Source organism: Emericellopsis cladophorae (assembly GCF_022114955.1).
Source record: "Emericellopsis cladophorae strain MUM 19.33 chromosome Unknown NODE_117_length_23283_cov_120_863785, whole genome shotgun sequence".
Taxonomy (NCBI): Eukaryota; Fungi; Ascomycota; class Sordariomycetes; order Hypocreales; family Bionectriaceae; genus Emericellopsis; species Emericellopsis cladophorae.
In genome coordinates this window covers 7,164-23,283 of record NW_026251042.1, presented here as the reverse complement: position 1 = coordinate 23,283, position 16,120 = coordinate 7,164, and the positions used below count along the sequence as shown (strand labels likewise).

The window sequence follows — 16,120 nt, the reverse complement described above, 5'->3', positions numbered from 1 at the left end:
AGATCTTGTAACTCGAACCCCCTTGAAAGGAATCCGCGGAGAGAGAGGCGGACCTCGTCACGCAACGCTCCCTTGGCCGAGACTAAACGCTGTTAGCATAGTCACTACGCAGGGCCGAGGATCAGAATTGACTCGCCAACTACCAGGCTCCGCTCGTTGTTACCCGTGCTATGATTCCCCATACCGGTTCGGGATGTGTCTAGCGCCGAGCTTTCTTACACCGCGTCGGTGGTCGTCCGGCCCTCTGCCACCTGCTGTTCTCTTAAATTAGCTTCCGCGCTGAGGATCTCCCAGACGCTAGGCACCCCTGGGTGGATCGTGAAGCGTCCGTGGCTCGAGGTCTCCGTTTCCATTTCAATGCCGTTGTAAATAGACATATAGAAGATCTACTCGCAAGGCGTCTGTCAGCTGCTTTCCTCGGATATGTGGTCAACGTACATAGCTTTCTCCTGCGCCGTCTGCGTGAAATAGATCATTAATGGTCGGCGTGACAGCCTGCCGTGCGTCTGCAGTAGTCAGCGAGGCACCCAACGTCACAGCACGCCTTATACCAATGTTGTTGACATGCCATAGTACGTGAACGCGCCTTGTCTTACGCTGGCCCCGCGATGGTCCTTGCACGAGCTTTTGGAGGTGGGGAAGAGCGGCCGCAATGCTAAAATCCTACACGAAGAAGAGAACATGCTTAAAGTCCCAGACCCGCAGGCTTAAGCCGTGAGGGCCACTGAACAGCATCCTCGACTGGACGGACATGTCTCTGTGTAGCTCGGCCCGGTCGTGGAGGCGGCTAGTGAACCCTTGCCGCCGCTGGATGAACAGCTCGAACCGCCGGACTGGGTACGGCGACCAGGATATGATGGTGAATGGGTGGCTGGAGAACAGGGATACTGAAGGAACCCAGATATTGACGTACTGGCCCGCGTCGATGTCTAGCGGCCTGGACACCGTGATCGCTGCCTTCACGGTGCCGTGACTGCTCGTGACGACGATACGTGGCAGTGGTAGCCCTAGCTGCTTGTTATAGAGGATAGTGCGCCCTAATTGAAACAACGTGAGAGCGCTAACGAGGCCCCCATACGCATACAGGAACGGCCACCAAGACCATGCTATCGCTCGTAGGTGTATGATCGTACACGCCGCCACGCCGCCAGCTAGTGCTTGGTGCAGCCGTACGAAAAGCTCGTAGTACCGCCGGCGTAGGATAGGACCAATCAATGTTGACAGGAGTAGAAGACCGGTGGCCTATAATGCGTGCTCGTCAGCCGGAGTCCGTCCAAATTCCACCAGATCACTCACTATTACGGGATACACATCAACCGAGTTGTTCCTTTCTATGGAGACGCCGCGCGCTACGATAACAATGCTATGCACAACGACATACACTGTGGTTATGAAACCGCAGGCCCGATGGATAAGCAAAAATGTCCTCAGTCGGAGGCCGAAAAGGTCAGCCAAGAAGCTCAGGTGCATAGAAAGAAGCAGTGGCGCCGCGTTCACGAGAGCGAGCTGTCCTGCTCGCGACATATATAAGCCTGTTGACTGGGCCCCGACGCAGAGGCCTGCCACGTTGCTTGCGACGTAGACCACGTGCGTCAGGGTGAACCACACAGTCTATAGCCCTATGAGAGAATGGCGACCGATGGTGAATCGATGAAAGACGAGCTTCCGGATCTGCAAGAGCACGAGTCCAAGACCGCGACGCAGAAGAGGCAAGATGCAACTAATAACAAAGAGTGATGCGAAGAATAGACCGGTATAGATTGCGTAGAATGCCGGTGGGCTGACTTTGTCGATCATATTCTCCCCTCCTCTCCGTGGTGGTCGACAAGGAGGGCACGTCACAAAGTTCTATCAAGGCCTATCTTAAAGACGAAGCTCTGCAGTCGAAACTAGACTGCGCCAGCCACTTCCAGGCAAAGCCCCACGTCTCGACAGGAAGTGGATTCTACGGCCCTATGGTAAGCATCTATATACGATCGAATGTCTGCGCTTCGGTCGTTTCATGGTGGCAGAGAGGCATCCCCAATGCACGCTTTACGTGATCAAGCTACACGCAATGCCGAGGTCTACTATAGACTGCGGCTCGAGGACAGGAAAGACGAGGCGCGCGCGCTTGCGGCGTGGCAGACACAGAAGAACAGTCTGTCATCCGACCACGCACGGCGCTGCGTCCGCGGTCTGCTGAAGAATACCCTTTTGAAGGAGGCCCTCGACCCTCTCCTCGATATACCCGGTATGCGGTCGGGGCTACTCATCAGTACCAGCGATGGAACGCTTAATGCAGCTGCGGGGGCGACTAGGTGATCGAACGCACCAAACTCCCTGCCCTTGATTGGTGTACGCCACAATGGGCTGCGACCCGCAGCCAAGGGTTATTGACGAGAGTAGAAGATGATCAACGAAACTTCTTTGAGTGCAAAGGAGACAGGCCAGGGTCATCGGCCAGGGTATAATCAAATCGAAAGATGATCAACGAAGCTATGTTGAGGGTGGAGGAAACATATCAGGGGACCCGACTAGAGCAATGCCGGAAGAGGAGACGGTCAGCCAAGCTAATTGGGGTGTGGAAGAGACAGACTGGGGCTCCTGGTAGTACCCTGGCAAGGACTCGGTCAAAAGTGGATGTAGTCGACAGCTCTATTCAAGGGTACCTGGAGCTCTTCAATAAAAAAAGGAGCGCTGTCAAGTACATCCGCTTCTGACTGGGTTCTTGCCATGGGGCCTTGAGACCGGCGCCCTTGTCTACTAGTATCGAGGGGCTGTCAAACATGCTCGGCGCAGCACCGGCACAGCCTTCTTCCAGTATTGCTACGCAGCGTATGTAGCGCATATCGTCGATGGTAGGATTCCGCAGTCATCGACCAGAGTGAAGAGGAAGTTCGAGGTAGCATCCAGTGTTCCGTCTGCGGCCAGTTGTCATCGGGCGGTTAGCGGACTTCTGAGCATCGAGTGGAGTTAAATCCAAAGCACAAATTGCCGTAATGAGGAGTAGAGAAACGCAGTTATTATAACATCAATTTTCACGGTCATCATTTCCGATTTTTTACAAGAAGTAGCGTTCCTCCCAGATGCATGTCATGGGAAAGGGCGGGGGGAGGGGAGGCATGAAGTTGACCGGCCTCCCACAGCCGCGCCGAACCCTTTCGAATGTCAGACACCGCCTCATTCTTAGGCTCACGTACAGCCAATGAATATCTTGGTTCAGTTTGATAAGGTGTCATCTTGAGGTTGCATGTGGAATCTCCTTGGGTTGAGGAGAGTCAGGTCCTTAAATAATCGCACGGAGCAGCCCCCTGACGCTCGAGACTCGACGACTCCATAGTTAGGTAGGCCCCTTGGCTCCAATGCTCATGAGATAGGTCTCCGTCCCCAAGGGTTCGTAAGCATGAGGGTTTAAAGAATTCTATCTCCACAGTAATCGCGTAGATTTGGGTCCTGTGAGAGCGCGATGTGACGAGATACTTCTCTCGTCATCTATCCGATCGCATGTCCTGGTTCAGGCGGCAGCAGACCGCCGCTTCGATGCGAAGCCGAAATTCCGCATGATTGATGTAGTTGACAGACATGGGCATCTCGAAAGAGAACATCACATACCTCAATCGCCATGGCTACTTCGGCCGGGTACCATTCACCGCCTCTATGGAGGAGTTCGATGTCGTCGAGCCCGCACGAAAATTGTAGCCTGTGGACCTATTCAAGTATCCGTTCATGGTAGAAGTGGTCGGGGCCGGCTTTGATAAGCCCGCGAACACTGGATACCATTCCCTGCGATTTCCGCGAGTACTGAAAATTCACGAGGACCGCTCCCTTCAGGATGCCGTTAACTTTAAGGAGCTGCAGAAAATGGCGCAAAGCTGCCTTAGGATACCTGAAAATGGAGGACAGGAGGAGCAACGTTGGTCTAGGAGGCTGCGTGGTTTTGAGACCTTGTTTGACAGGTCGAGGACTGCCTCTCCCAGCGACAGCGACGTGTCTGGCGCAGGTATGTGCAGACAGTCTCGTCAACCGGCAAGAGATTCTGGTGCCAGCAGAGTACAACTGTCTAAGCACGTAGTCCATATCCACTTTGATTAAGGGGGAAGCCACCGAGCGGTCTCCCTCCTCCGTCGACCACCCACAACGACTGAAAGCTTTTCCTTTACGCACTTTATGCAGTTCCAACTACTTCCCTTCAAAATGTCGTCCAGATCGCTGATCAATGATTCGTCATCTAAGACTACATACCTGGTCTGCGGCTTCACTCACTAGCGGTGGGGAAGATCAAAGGGTATTGCTTCGCACCCGATGCCGTCCGTATCGAGATTACGGGAGACATTAGAAGACGTGGATGCCGTGCGCGACATAGTCCATCCCTACCTGAGCCAATCACGAACCATTATTCTGGCAGTACTCCAAGCCAGTAACGATATAGCTACCCAGACAATCATCAAAATAGCGAGAGAGCATGATCCACACGGCGAACGAACCATTGGCATCATCACAGATCCAGACCCAATAAGGGTACAGAAGAAAAGCTTGTCCGGGTTGCGCACAACGAACTGAATCTCTTAAAAAGACCCTAGTCCCGAAGAGTTGAAAGAGAATCCAACGATAGCAATGCGGTCGCGCTCTGAGACATCTTTCAAGCGTGGGCGGGCATTAACTCGGATCATGTGGACGCCCTTTGGATACTCACTTAGAGCGAGAGCTTCCCAAATTGCAGAAGGAAATGAAAAAGAAACTTGTACGAACCTTCATGAGGATATTATACACATAGGTCAGGAGCTATCTCAGGTGGCCGTCTCCTGTTTGAACGCGAGATACCCACCCGGCGCAAACCCTACCGAAGTAACGCAGTCACCGTGATCCCACTTGTAGGGGCTAATCAATAACAGGCAATTTGTGATTATTAGATCTTGAATGCGAAACACGCTGAAAGTTCCTCAATAGGTGTTCGCAGTCTCTCAAGCGCTCAAGAGGCTCCCATGTATTTTCACTATCCGCATAATTCTTCCATTTAACAAGATATTCAACTCTTCCGTTAATAGTTTATTCAGCGACAATTCGTTCCGGCTCGCAGATTTCCTGTATCTTCGCTCTCTGAAATATTCGCGTGTGTACTGATCCAATTTTCTCACTTATAAATAAGCGGAGGATGCGTGCTTCAAGCATATTTTTTTCTGCTCGAGTTACTTATTCAGCGGCTATGTTTCGAGACTATAACTTGCGTAAAAATGAGTTATCGCTGGCCTCGCTGCTTTTATAGGCTAGTTAAGTCACTGATAATCTCGCGACCTAATCGTCTGTTTTGTAATCAATCTAGTATAGGAGGTGCCGTTTTAAGGCCAAAGGGATCCAAGCTAATAGTAACTACATCAGCTTTAGGGAATTCCGCGGCACCTTTGTGCCCAAACGGCTTCTTCCTCATACTGACAAGAAGATTTGTAGGCAATGTCTTAACGCTGCGAGTCAAATTTACTAACTACAGCGAGTTCTATTTCTCGAATTACGACGATATCGAGGAACTTACCCCAGGGATCGACGTCGATAGAATAACCCACCGCGGCGAGCACCGACCTACCCTAGGTATCACAGCATAGGCTAACACAAGAGCGCAATGTAAGAGAGCAAATTTCAACCCCAAAGGAGTCTTACAATACGGCTTTCTGCTATAACGCACAGCACACGCGACAATGCCCATTCATCAAGCCCGGCAATTATACAAAATACTACTCACACCCAGCTCATCCTCCTACGTGGTGTAAGGAGCCTCGGGGTAGCGATATTCGTTCACTCTTCTCTCGACTCATTCACGCCAAGAAGAGCATCTGGAGTAGTTTTCAGCCGAGTAGCCGAGCTTACGTGCTATCTACAAGGCCTCTCCTTTCTTTCGAGTGTAGAATGTGCTGCACGAAGAGTCAGCGCACTTGGCCCATAAATTCAATTCCTCTCTAACTGACAATAGGGAGTCCCCGTCGAGCTCTTCGTAGATAGCGAAGGGCGTGTCGAGTTAGATCTTCATTCCATGCCAGGCATTTGCTTCTTTAGAGCAGTGAAGTACGTAGCGTCGTTTTTGCACGACTTTATATTCCTAAAGACCGCCTGCATTTGGCCAGACCTAGATCGAATTCAATTTATAGATATTTCTTCTCTATTTTCCGCCTGCTAGTATAAAACTCCCGATACGTATAGAGCCAAAGCCAATATACATATAAGGATATATAATAAGCCACAACAAAGCTTGTCACTACGGCGCTGAAGTTTCTCATCATACTTATACTTTAGGTAAGGCCAGAACAGACAGTGTTCTTATAGCCCTCTACCACATCCCTTGACAAGGTGCTCCAGTCCCAAAAGGGTCTGTTGAGCCTGCTCACCCTCCCAAATATCTTCCCATTCTAGGAATACTTTAAGGAGGTGGTGACGCGGCATATCCTTTTGTCCCCCCGCGTTCGCTATTTTAACGGCAAGGTCATCGCTCGTGTCAATGCAGTTATTATCCCAGTTTTGAAAGCAGGATTGGCTTAACTCGCACTTGTCGGACCACCCATGATCAAAAACCGAATAATACGTAGGCTTGCGGCCTGGTGTTGGTGTCCGTTGGCATTGATACTAACAGCCGTCTCGAGTTATTAACCCAGGCCTGGCCTTAAACGACTCGGGCCGGTAGTCTGACAATGTAGGTGGGCCTGCGAAATACTTAGTTTGAATGATTGAATGGGATATGTCGGAAATAACTCGTCGCACCTAACCACTTGGCCCACTAAGCCCCACGGAGAAGCTGTTGTAGTGTCTCATAAGTTCTGAAAGCTTGTATATCCGTAGCCCAGTCCGAAGAATCCGTCGGAGTGACTCTTATCCAATGGCGCGAGTCTTTTTGACCACCGTAGTCAACCTGTCCTAGATGAATCTCGACCTTGCAACTATCGAAATAATACATTCCTCGGTTAGACAAGGTTCCGAAGCAGGGTTCAGTACTATAGCAACAGTCCGAAGTGTCGTGATAGAGCTCGGTAGCATAGAAAGCCTGAGGATGTCGTTCCTCACGGTATTATACCCATCCACCACTATAGGTTATGAGTCCTTCGAGAGTTTTAGGCGATATTTCGACGTGAATTAGAAAATGTTTCTTACAGACTGGAACTGAGAGAACGAGCTGAGAAGGAGGTTTATATAAGTATACCACGAGGCCACCCGCCCCGAGAAAATATGCCTCGGCAACCCAACGTCCACTCTGACGAGGCACACTGTGAATCTATCTACAGCTTTGATTGGCGGTTCTCGTTTACCTCGGATTCTCGTGCAAAGTATGCGGCCCATCCATCCTCTGAGATGATGAGTGCCGTGACGTAGTCCTTGACTTCACTGCCTCAGCGAGGTGGCCATCCTGGACAGGGCGCTCGCGTACCGAGTTCTGTTTTGCCCGTGGTTCAGTGTGGAAAACGTACGCCTGCCCTCTGCTTGCTCGAATACCACCGCCCGAACAGCAGGCTCGGCAAGACCTCGAGCTGGCCCGACGCATGCATGACGAGGAGCTTGCGCAACGGGGCATTGGTCGATAGCTCGTCGAATCATGGATCTGGGTCAACTTTGGTATATCAGTGTCGACTGCGAGCAACGCGTCCAGCTTGCTTACCAATACGATGGCACTCACAACAACTGGCATCCAGATGTGGTTGCAACAGATGGGCATTGGGGTATTCAGGCGTCGCGGCTCCACTAGTGCTCATGGCCTCGTCCCGTCTTTGCCGGCGCTCCCATAGCTGTTGTTGTCGTTTCATCACTAGAGAAAGTCAGCCAGGAATGCTCGTTTCGGCGCCATAAATGTAACCCAAGTGCGCGCTTGGCTTCGCACCGTAGGATGAATCCAGCGCACCGTAGGATGAATCCAGCTATACAGAGCAACCATCTCCGGATGCCGACGTGCGAGGCCGACATCTTCATCTGTCGGCACTTGTGCCTTGAGATTGAATGGCCTCCGAAAGGAAGGAGGCCCTTGGCATCCCACAGAGGGATGTGCATATTTCTCCTGTAGTAGCACCCTTACAGGCATGAAAGAATGAGCCATTTCTGGACTGGAGTGTCGAAGCAAACCTGCACCCGCCTGTGTCGAAGGCAAGTCTTGGCTACGCGGCGTGCGGCCTGGCTCAGTTGCTCGCCTCAATGTACCCTGTCCAATGAATACCAGACATAGGGAGGAATTCTTGCATTTCCACCACTCACTCCTGCTTCACTCGCTTGTTGGCGGTACTACCATACAAAGTAATCTCCTGACCAACCTTCCTTTTTGATAAACTTTAAGGAATATCATCAAGCTGCTGAGACGCAGCTGCTGGCACCAGGATCTCTTGCCGGTTGACGAGACTGTCTGCACATATAGCTGCGCCAGACACTTCGCTGTCGCTGGGAGAGGCAGTCCTCGACCTGTCAAACAAGGTCTCAAAACCACGCAGCCTCCTAGACCAACGTTGCTCCTCCTGTCCTCCATTTTCAGGTATCCTAAGGCAGCTTTGCGCCATTTTCTGCAGCTCCTCAAAGTTAACGGCATCCTGAAGGGAGCGGTCCTCGTGAATTTTCAGTACTCGCGGAAATCGCAGGGAATAGTACCCAGTGTTCGCGGGCTTATCAAAGCCAGCCCCGACCACTTCTACTATGAACGGATACTTGAATAGGTCCACAGGCTGCAATTTTCGTGCGGGCTCGACGAAGACATCGAACTCCTCCATAGAGGCCGTGAATGGTACCCGGCCGAAGTAGCCATGGCGATTGAGGTATGTGATATTCTCTATAACAGAGGTCATGAGTGGCCTATACAATCTTCGCAATGCCGGCTCTTGAATGTCTATTCTGCGGCTATGCGCCATTATCACTAGAGATCACGACCAGGAGCGGTTAACGAAGAGGGCCTCCCGAACATAGCGACTTTATTCAGAGAGACAAATAATATAATTCAGCTGCTTTTAGCCAAATTAGTGTTGGCAAGGCAGACTGAGTACGGAACCACGAATCGGGGATTCTCGCTGATATCAGCACCATCCTAGGTGGCTGACTTAGGTTAAAGCTACGGCTGTGGAATCTATGATAAGGTCTGAGCCATAATGTCGAACGGAAAGCTAAGACGAATGAGATAGAGGAGGGGCTTCGTTAAGTATAAAGCCACGACCATCTCCCACCGCGTATAGACGCTCGCTCTCGACTCCATTCTGTTACTCCAGCTCACTACTCACTATCCTAAAGAGCATCCCACACTACGATCTCAATCAAATATCCTCTCGCCGAGGCCGCCCAAGGTCAGCAACAAATTTTTTAAGGTTAAGAATCTAAGCTAAAGCATGACTAGGCTGCATTCGAGTTTTGCACGAATGTTAGGCGGGTTTCCGTAACCACGTGTTCCCAAAAGGGCTCGTTAACGATGATCCGCTTTGGTTCGAACTTTTTGTGACTTCTATGGTGCATGTGCTTGTATCACTTCTCTCATTTCTTTTCCAATTCCTCGCAATACGCTCAGGGGACCGTGCTAGTTCTGTCCGGAAGAACGCAATGCACGTTAACGGCCTGAGCGACTTGTTTCATACGCTACCCTACATACATTGGGCGAGGATTGGCAAACATAACGAGGTTCCAATCCCTGATTTTCAGCCCTCAATTATCTTTTCACATCAGAGCTGAACCCCAGTGAGGCACAAATATCAGGGTACTGTTGATGTTGCTCGTTCTGGTCCATGCACTTATTGCACACTTGCAACCCCTGCCTATATGTACTTTGGGGGTCTTCGCATTGAGCGAGTATGTGTTTGGTGGTTGCGAGGAATCGCAAGCTCGGTTCTGTTGTGTACTGGGCGTAGTTGATTGTTTTATTGATGTTGCAACTCCCCGAGCAGACGACGGGGACGTCAAAACTGCCTAGGTTTGTGGCAGTCCAAATCGCTAACCAGGGAGTGAGGAGATCAACGAAAGGCGCCATGTTTGATGAAGAAGAGTATATCTCCATAAAGTTCAGCGCTTCGTGGCCTTTTCAATCAAATGCTGTCTGCTTCTAGTGGCCATCACCATCTAGTTCGGTATAAGTTAGGAAACCAAAAAATCTAGTTCTGGAGGTCTGCTGATACAAACCTAAATGTTGGTGGTATACTTACAAGGAAGCTGAAGTCCAGTTACTGCCAACTGGCCACAGAAGGCCAAGAAATTGTGGCACAGGCAAGTTCTGGTCCTTACCCTCGGATCAGCCTTGAGACGTTGGCCCAGGTATGACGTGGCCTATGCCCAGGTATGACGTGGCCTATGATATGGCCCAGGGCTGAGATATGGCCCAGGACTATGATATGACCCTGAAGCTCTGTGGCCATCACTCCGGCAAAGACATCCATATCGAAGTCGGAACAGACACGTTATCGGTACTGTCCGAATCCCTCGGAAGGCTAGAGGAACAATATGAGATCATCATGCTTGGAGACTTCAATCTGCACCACCCTCTCTGGTCGGCTATTCATCGACGCGCTGGTGTTGGACCAAACCCATGGCAGCAAAAATGATGTTGAGGACGGGCCTGCTCGGTCAATTCCGGGCGGTCCCATCCACTGTACTCAAATACACAGCGTAGACGAGTGAAGTAGGTCATACAGAAAGATAGGAGGGCCAGGAAAGGCCTGACAGGAGCATAAGAAGAGATACAACAGTAGAGGAGGGCTAGTGCTCAAGCGGACGGGCGAGCAACCTCACTGCAGGAATGACCTGTTTTGACCGACCGGAAGACCAGCTTCCGGGAAGCAAGAAACGAGCCACCTGTATTTGTAGTTGAACGCTGCACAACTGCCGATAGGGCGGCTGGGACAGTCTATGATCAATCAATCAACCCAGGACTATGATATGACCCAGAACTGAGATATAGCCCAGCTAGTGTGATGATGTTGGATGTCGGCCTGGTGGTTGAATCTGGGGCGGACGGACAATTCGTGGTGGGGCTTGAAATTCGGAGGTGCCTTGAGGGGCAGCGGTGTTCCTTCATCTTGAGAAAGGTCGACCCCAGACATCGCGGCTACTTCAAGGCGAGAACATTACAGTTACAACCCGAATATCTGAATCGCAAGGACAGATTTATCACTATAAAGATAGGCTCTACTATTCGCTGCTTGTGAATGGTTCGCCTTCGCAGTCAATGTCCATGCGCATCTTACGTCGTTGCCAGCGCGGGCTGGTCCGATATTCAATTCCTGGGTATCTATATCTTCTACCAATTTGTTTTAGCCATCTTGTAACTCCAGGTCTACTCGTTCCATCTCGCATGCGCTAGCCATCAGCTGTTGGGATCCGGCACCCAGAACAGCAATTCCTGGTCTGCGGTCGTGAAGAAGTTGTATCGCGGGTTGAACGCCAGTACAGCTGCCTCTCTCTTATCGGGGAGCGTATACGTCGGCGCAAGTACCTTGTGCTCATTTGGTGTCGCGCGGGTATCCTACACCAAGATATCCTTCTCACTCCCGCTGAGCATAAAGCGTCCATCCGGGGTGAAGCAACAATCGCCGCTGCTGTCCAGTGGCGATCCTTGACCACCGGATCCATTCGAGGACCCGACTTCGCCTGGCACGAGTCGTTGCGTGCCTCCATTGGGTTTGTGTAGGTATGCCTTGAGGGTCCCGTCGAATGCATCGAGCATAAAGTGTCCATTGCCTCTCGTGCCGACGAGCAAGGATTTGCCATCATTCGAGAACTCCAGCTTGGTCTAGCCTTTGTTCAGGTTAGCCGTGTCAATGTTTCGATATTGCTCAATCATATTAATCGTCCTAAATGGCGACTTATCAAAGTTGGCGTGGTCGTAGAGTAGTACCGTCCTAGCCGACGGACATGCCACGGCGAATACTTTGCCCGAGGGATCCCACGCGGCCAATGTTGCTCCCTTGAGGTTCAACTGCCCTTACCAATTCTTAGTTTGTGTGTGCCATATCCGCACCGTGTTGTCCTGCGCGTACGAAACGAATGTGTCCTCGCCGGGATGCACCGCCAGATATGTTACAGGGCCCTTATGTCCCTTAAAATACCGAATGAAGGAGTTGTCGTGTGTCGCAAGATATCGAATCGCGTTATTCTGCTTCGTACTTATATATATTATACTTGAGCTAGTATGTGTGAATTTAGCAAGCTTGACGCCGTACTTTTTACTAAGCAAGGTCTTCTCGTGGCGCCCTTCTTTGACGTGGTACAGCTGGATTGTCTCGTCGGCGTTCGACGTTATAAGGAGGTCGCCATTATCGTTGAAGTCGATCGACTGGACTTGAGGTATGGCCCTGCCGTCCTTGAGGTCTTCGCGCTTGAATAACTGTATCGCGTGAGCGCGCCGAGGGCAAACATTGGGCCGGAGTTCGGTGCTACCTTTGTTGGCCTGTAGTTGGCAATTACTTCGCTGAGGTTCGTACTGGCGCCACTGGGACCTGGTATCGATCTCTGGATGTTCAAGGTTGCTGAAGCCGGGCGCTCTGGTCGATCCAGGTCCATTGGCGTGCTTGCCATTGTCGCGGTCTCGTCGCGGTCCTGTCGCGGTCGCGAGCGGTGACTGAGAGCGGAAAATGTGTTCGCAAGATGATCAATCTGTCGGCCCGAGTGCTTGCAGATGTCGCTGGCAACAATTCGGCCCAAGCACCTTTGTTGTGGAAGTCAAGGTTGACTTCTGCGGATTCATCATCTCCAAGTGAAATCCGGTCAATGTGGGGTCGGCTCGGGAGCTCCCCGGACCTTGCACAAGATCCAGCGACACTGGCAGCTGGCACTGTGGGCGAACCGAGTTACGAGACAAGTGACATCTCGAACTAGAGGGATCTTCGTACAATCGATTGAAGAAAAGTTTTGTGCTACTACGCAGCCCTTTCGGGGCGCAGAATTAGATGCTGGACCCCCGCGATACAATGCCTACTCCGGAGAGGACTGCACGTTAACCAAGGTGTCGAGCAAAGCCTTACAGGGTCGCCAGCTTTAACACAGCCTCTCGGCTCGGTGTATCAGTAGTACATGACATTTTGCAGACCAAACAAAAGTATTTCCGAAATTGTCAACTAGAAAGCGCGAGTAGCGTTAGTCGTGCTCAAGGCGACGGCTCAAGTCTAGGGTAGCTCATGACGGCTATCCTCGGACGCGTAGGGACGGTGAGTGCTATATGTACACGTTGATGAACTCCAGTCACCCCGTCGATTGCTGCGGGTCAATTGACCCTTGGCTGCTCGTCGTTGGAACCTCACCTGGTAAAGGAATCTCCGGCTGGCCTCTAGAAGCCAGAATTGCAGCTCGGCGCAAAACGCACGGAAATCTAGCGCATCATCCAGCTCCGTAGATGAGCGGCTTCGTAGGTATTTCTGGGATCCAACAATTCCGTGTAGGCCGTGAAGTCAAGCGTGGGCAAAGCCGCGACAAAGGTTTAATAATTGGTTACAGAGCCAAGTCAGCTACGTACGCCAACAAATGAGCATTGCAACATTACTCGACAGAGTTCGGCTCGAGTCGTGGAACTGGAGCCCTCATCCCCTAGGCCGATCTCGGCTCTAGCCTTATGGCTTACTGTCCAAACTTTTGACGCGGTTACTAAAGGGCTTCCGTTTTCCGGCCTAGCTCTGCCTCTGAGCCCAACCAGAACTTCTTCTTACAACCCTTATTAGGTTGCCTAGCAAATATTTCCTCCGAACCATATTTACACGTTGCACTACCATGTGAGTCCTATGATCGAGCGAACTGGCATGGTTTCTGACGTGCGATCTGGATTAGTGCTGCGGATGAACCGGCCATCCTCCTCTTGAGCGACTCTCTCTACCCTCACCGACCGGGCTCTAATAGGTCGAGCCTACCGACAGGCGCGAATAGTCGACGACTGGCTCACGACCGCGGGGATTCACCGATACAGTGCGCGCTCTGCACGCGAGAACCATGTCGATAACAATAGGGTACTTTCCACCCAAATTCTCAAGCTCCGACGCAAAACGCGGCACGTCACTGATAACAACCAGCGCCTTCATCGGCGGCGGTATCGCGGCATGCGGTGCTGTTACGGCGACGCACCCGTTCGAGACGGTCAAGATTCGGTGTGTACCATCAGGATAATCAGGCGTCCACGACTTAGGCTAACTTGCGCGCAGCATGTAATTGCAGGGTGAACTATAGCAAAAAGGGGCCCAGCCTCTCCACTATCGCGGTCCGCTACATGGCGCCGGCGTCATCGTGCGGAGTGAAGGTGTCCGTGCCATATACCGTGGTCTTGGGTGCGCCTATGTCTACCAAATGGTCCTCAATGGCTGTCGCTTAGGGTTCTACGACCCGATGCGCGCCTCGCTAGCGGGCTTCTTCTTCAAGGACGACAAGAAGCAGAGTCTGGCGATTAATATGTTCTGCGGCGCATCGTTAGGTATGATTGGTGCCGCGGCGGGCAGTCCCTTTTTCCTGGTTAAGACACGGTTGCAGAGCTTCTCCAAAACGTTACCTATGGGGACGCAGCATAACTATCGTAACGCAATCGACGGTCTGTCGTAAATATTCCGTAGCGAGGGACTCGGGGGCCTGTACCGTGGTATTGGCGCGGCCATGATCTGGACTGGTTTCGGTAGTTCGGTGTAGCTTCCCACCTACTTCTTTGCAAAGAGGCGGCTGATGAAGCACGCTGGTATGGAAGAAGGCGCGCCACTGCATTTGACGAGCAGTGCAATTAGTGGCTTCGTGGTGTGCTGCGTCATGCACCCTCCTGGTGAGCTTACTGACGCGGTTGAAGATAAGACTCGAGCTGACTCGCACAGACACAATCATGTCACGCCTGTACAACCAGAACGGCAACCTCTACAAGGGCGTCCTGGACTACGCCCTTAAGACCATTCGTACCGAAGGTGTCTTGGCTATCTACAAGGGCTTCCTCCCCCACCTGGCCCGAATCTTGCCACACACTATTCTCACGCTTTCGCTGGCGGAGCAGACGAACAAGCTGATGCGCAAGGTCGAGACTCTCATCATTCCTGATGTTGTTGAGGCCAACAAGGCCAAGGCTGAAGCCAAGGCCAACGCAAAAGCTTGATCGCAGACCGGTCGCGTCCACTTGGACTGGGCCGTCTTTTTGTATATACTGTTCATTTATGGCGAGGTGTCTGTTGGGCCTTTTTGCATTTCTCGCCGCCTTATGCGTGGTGCGGAGCCCAGCATGAGCGGTATATGCCTGACACGGGAGGACACATGCATACACTGGGAGTTCGAGGTCTGCGAAAAAGACTGGGATAAATATAGAGGGGTTAATGTCCAACTTATCCGTTGATGGATCTCTTACAGCCATAGCAGAACCGCGTTGTTTGCTGATTGCTTTCCTCCTCTCCTAGCTCGCCGGCTTATCGAGAATCTCCTTGCTCGTCCATCGTCACACCGCAGAGGCCGCACTGCGCGTCTCCCCGTAATTTGGCTAACTTGCCAGTTGTCCGCACCACGTTCGCCACGATGCCCGAGAGCGATTCCTCGACGCCATCAAAGTACCGTGTCATGACCTCGTCTATGCTCGTGTCCTTGTGCGACACCACGCCCGGTGACGTGTCGGTGTTAGGCACTATCTCTGCAAGCGCCGGTATTAGCGAGTTGTAGATTTTGACTTCGTTTCTGAAGGTCTCTCTTATGGGGTGGTAGAGGGGGAACTCGGTTTTCGACAGGGCCTTTCCATTCTCGTAGGTGCATACTTGAGAGCGTCTATCTTGGACTTGCCACGGCACGCTGAACCCTCTGCCGTTGGCGACCTCTGCTATAGTAAGACTCGCGAGCGCGGTGGTGGTGTGTCCCAGCAGCAAAGCCCCGTACTCTTGCGCCATGGCGACATGGATAAGTAGGTGACGGGTCAGCAGGCGGAGTATATCGGCTTTGGCGGTCATGGAGGGCAGAGCGTCGAATATTTTCTATAGGCGTGCTGACGGCGTCCCTTGCGCGCTCAACCCTAGCAAGGTCGACCAATCCACCGTCTTCAAATTGAGGACCTCGCCCAGGTGGACACACTGGAATTTGACGTTTGGAAATTTCTCTCTATAGCGGTCGAGCATGTCTATCGCTGGTGTAGAACCGTCCTGGTCGGACAGGTCGGTATCGACGTGGACCGCCAGCACTTCGAATAATGACGTTGACTTCTTGCTTATCTCCCGATGCGTAT

The 16,120-nt window shown here is 51.8% G+C and overlaps 3 protein-coding genes across 3 annotated transcripts; 2 read left to right on the top strand and 1 right to left on the bottom strand.

Annotated features, from left to right (window-relative positions):
* Window positions 1–2,025: 2,025 nt before the first annotated feature.
* Window positions 2,026–2,304, top strand: J7T54_005875 (uncharacterized protein; the record flags this gene model as incomplete). The annotated part of the gene is made up of 1 exon (XM_051510531.1): window positions 2,026–2,304. The coding sequence occupies one exon, from the start codon at window positions 2,026–2,028 to the stop codon at window positions 2,302–2,304; it is 279 nt and encodes a 92-aa protein (XP_051358582.1).
* Window positions 2,305–13,884: 11,580 nt separating this feature from the next.
* Window positions 13,885–15,016, top strand: J7T54_005874 (mitochondrial oxaloacetate transport protein; the record flags this gene model as incomplete). The annotated part of the gene is made up of 5 exons (XM_051510530.1): window positions 13,885–13,901; window positions 13,965–14,039; window positions 14,107–14,216; window positions 14,261–14,359; window positions 14,745–15,016. 5 exons carry the CDS (start codon window positions 13,885–13,887, stop codon window positions 15,014–15,016), a joined length of 573 nt encoding a protein of 190 aa, XP_051358581.1.
* Window positions 15,017–15,320: 304 nt separating this feature from the next.
* On the bottom strand, window positions 15,321–15,848 carry J7T54_005873 (Cytoplasmic tRNA 2-thiolation protein 2; the record flags this gene model as incomplete). Its single annotated transcript, XM_051510529.1, has 1 exon — window positions 15,321–15,848. One exon carries the CDS (start codon window positions 15,846–15,848, stop codon window positions 15,321–15,323), a length of 528 nt encoding a protein of 175 aa, XP_051358580.1.
* Between the last annotated feature and the right edge of the window lie 272 nt (window positions 15,849–16,120).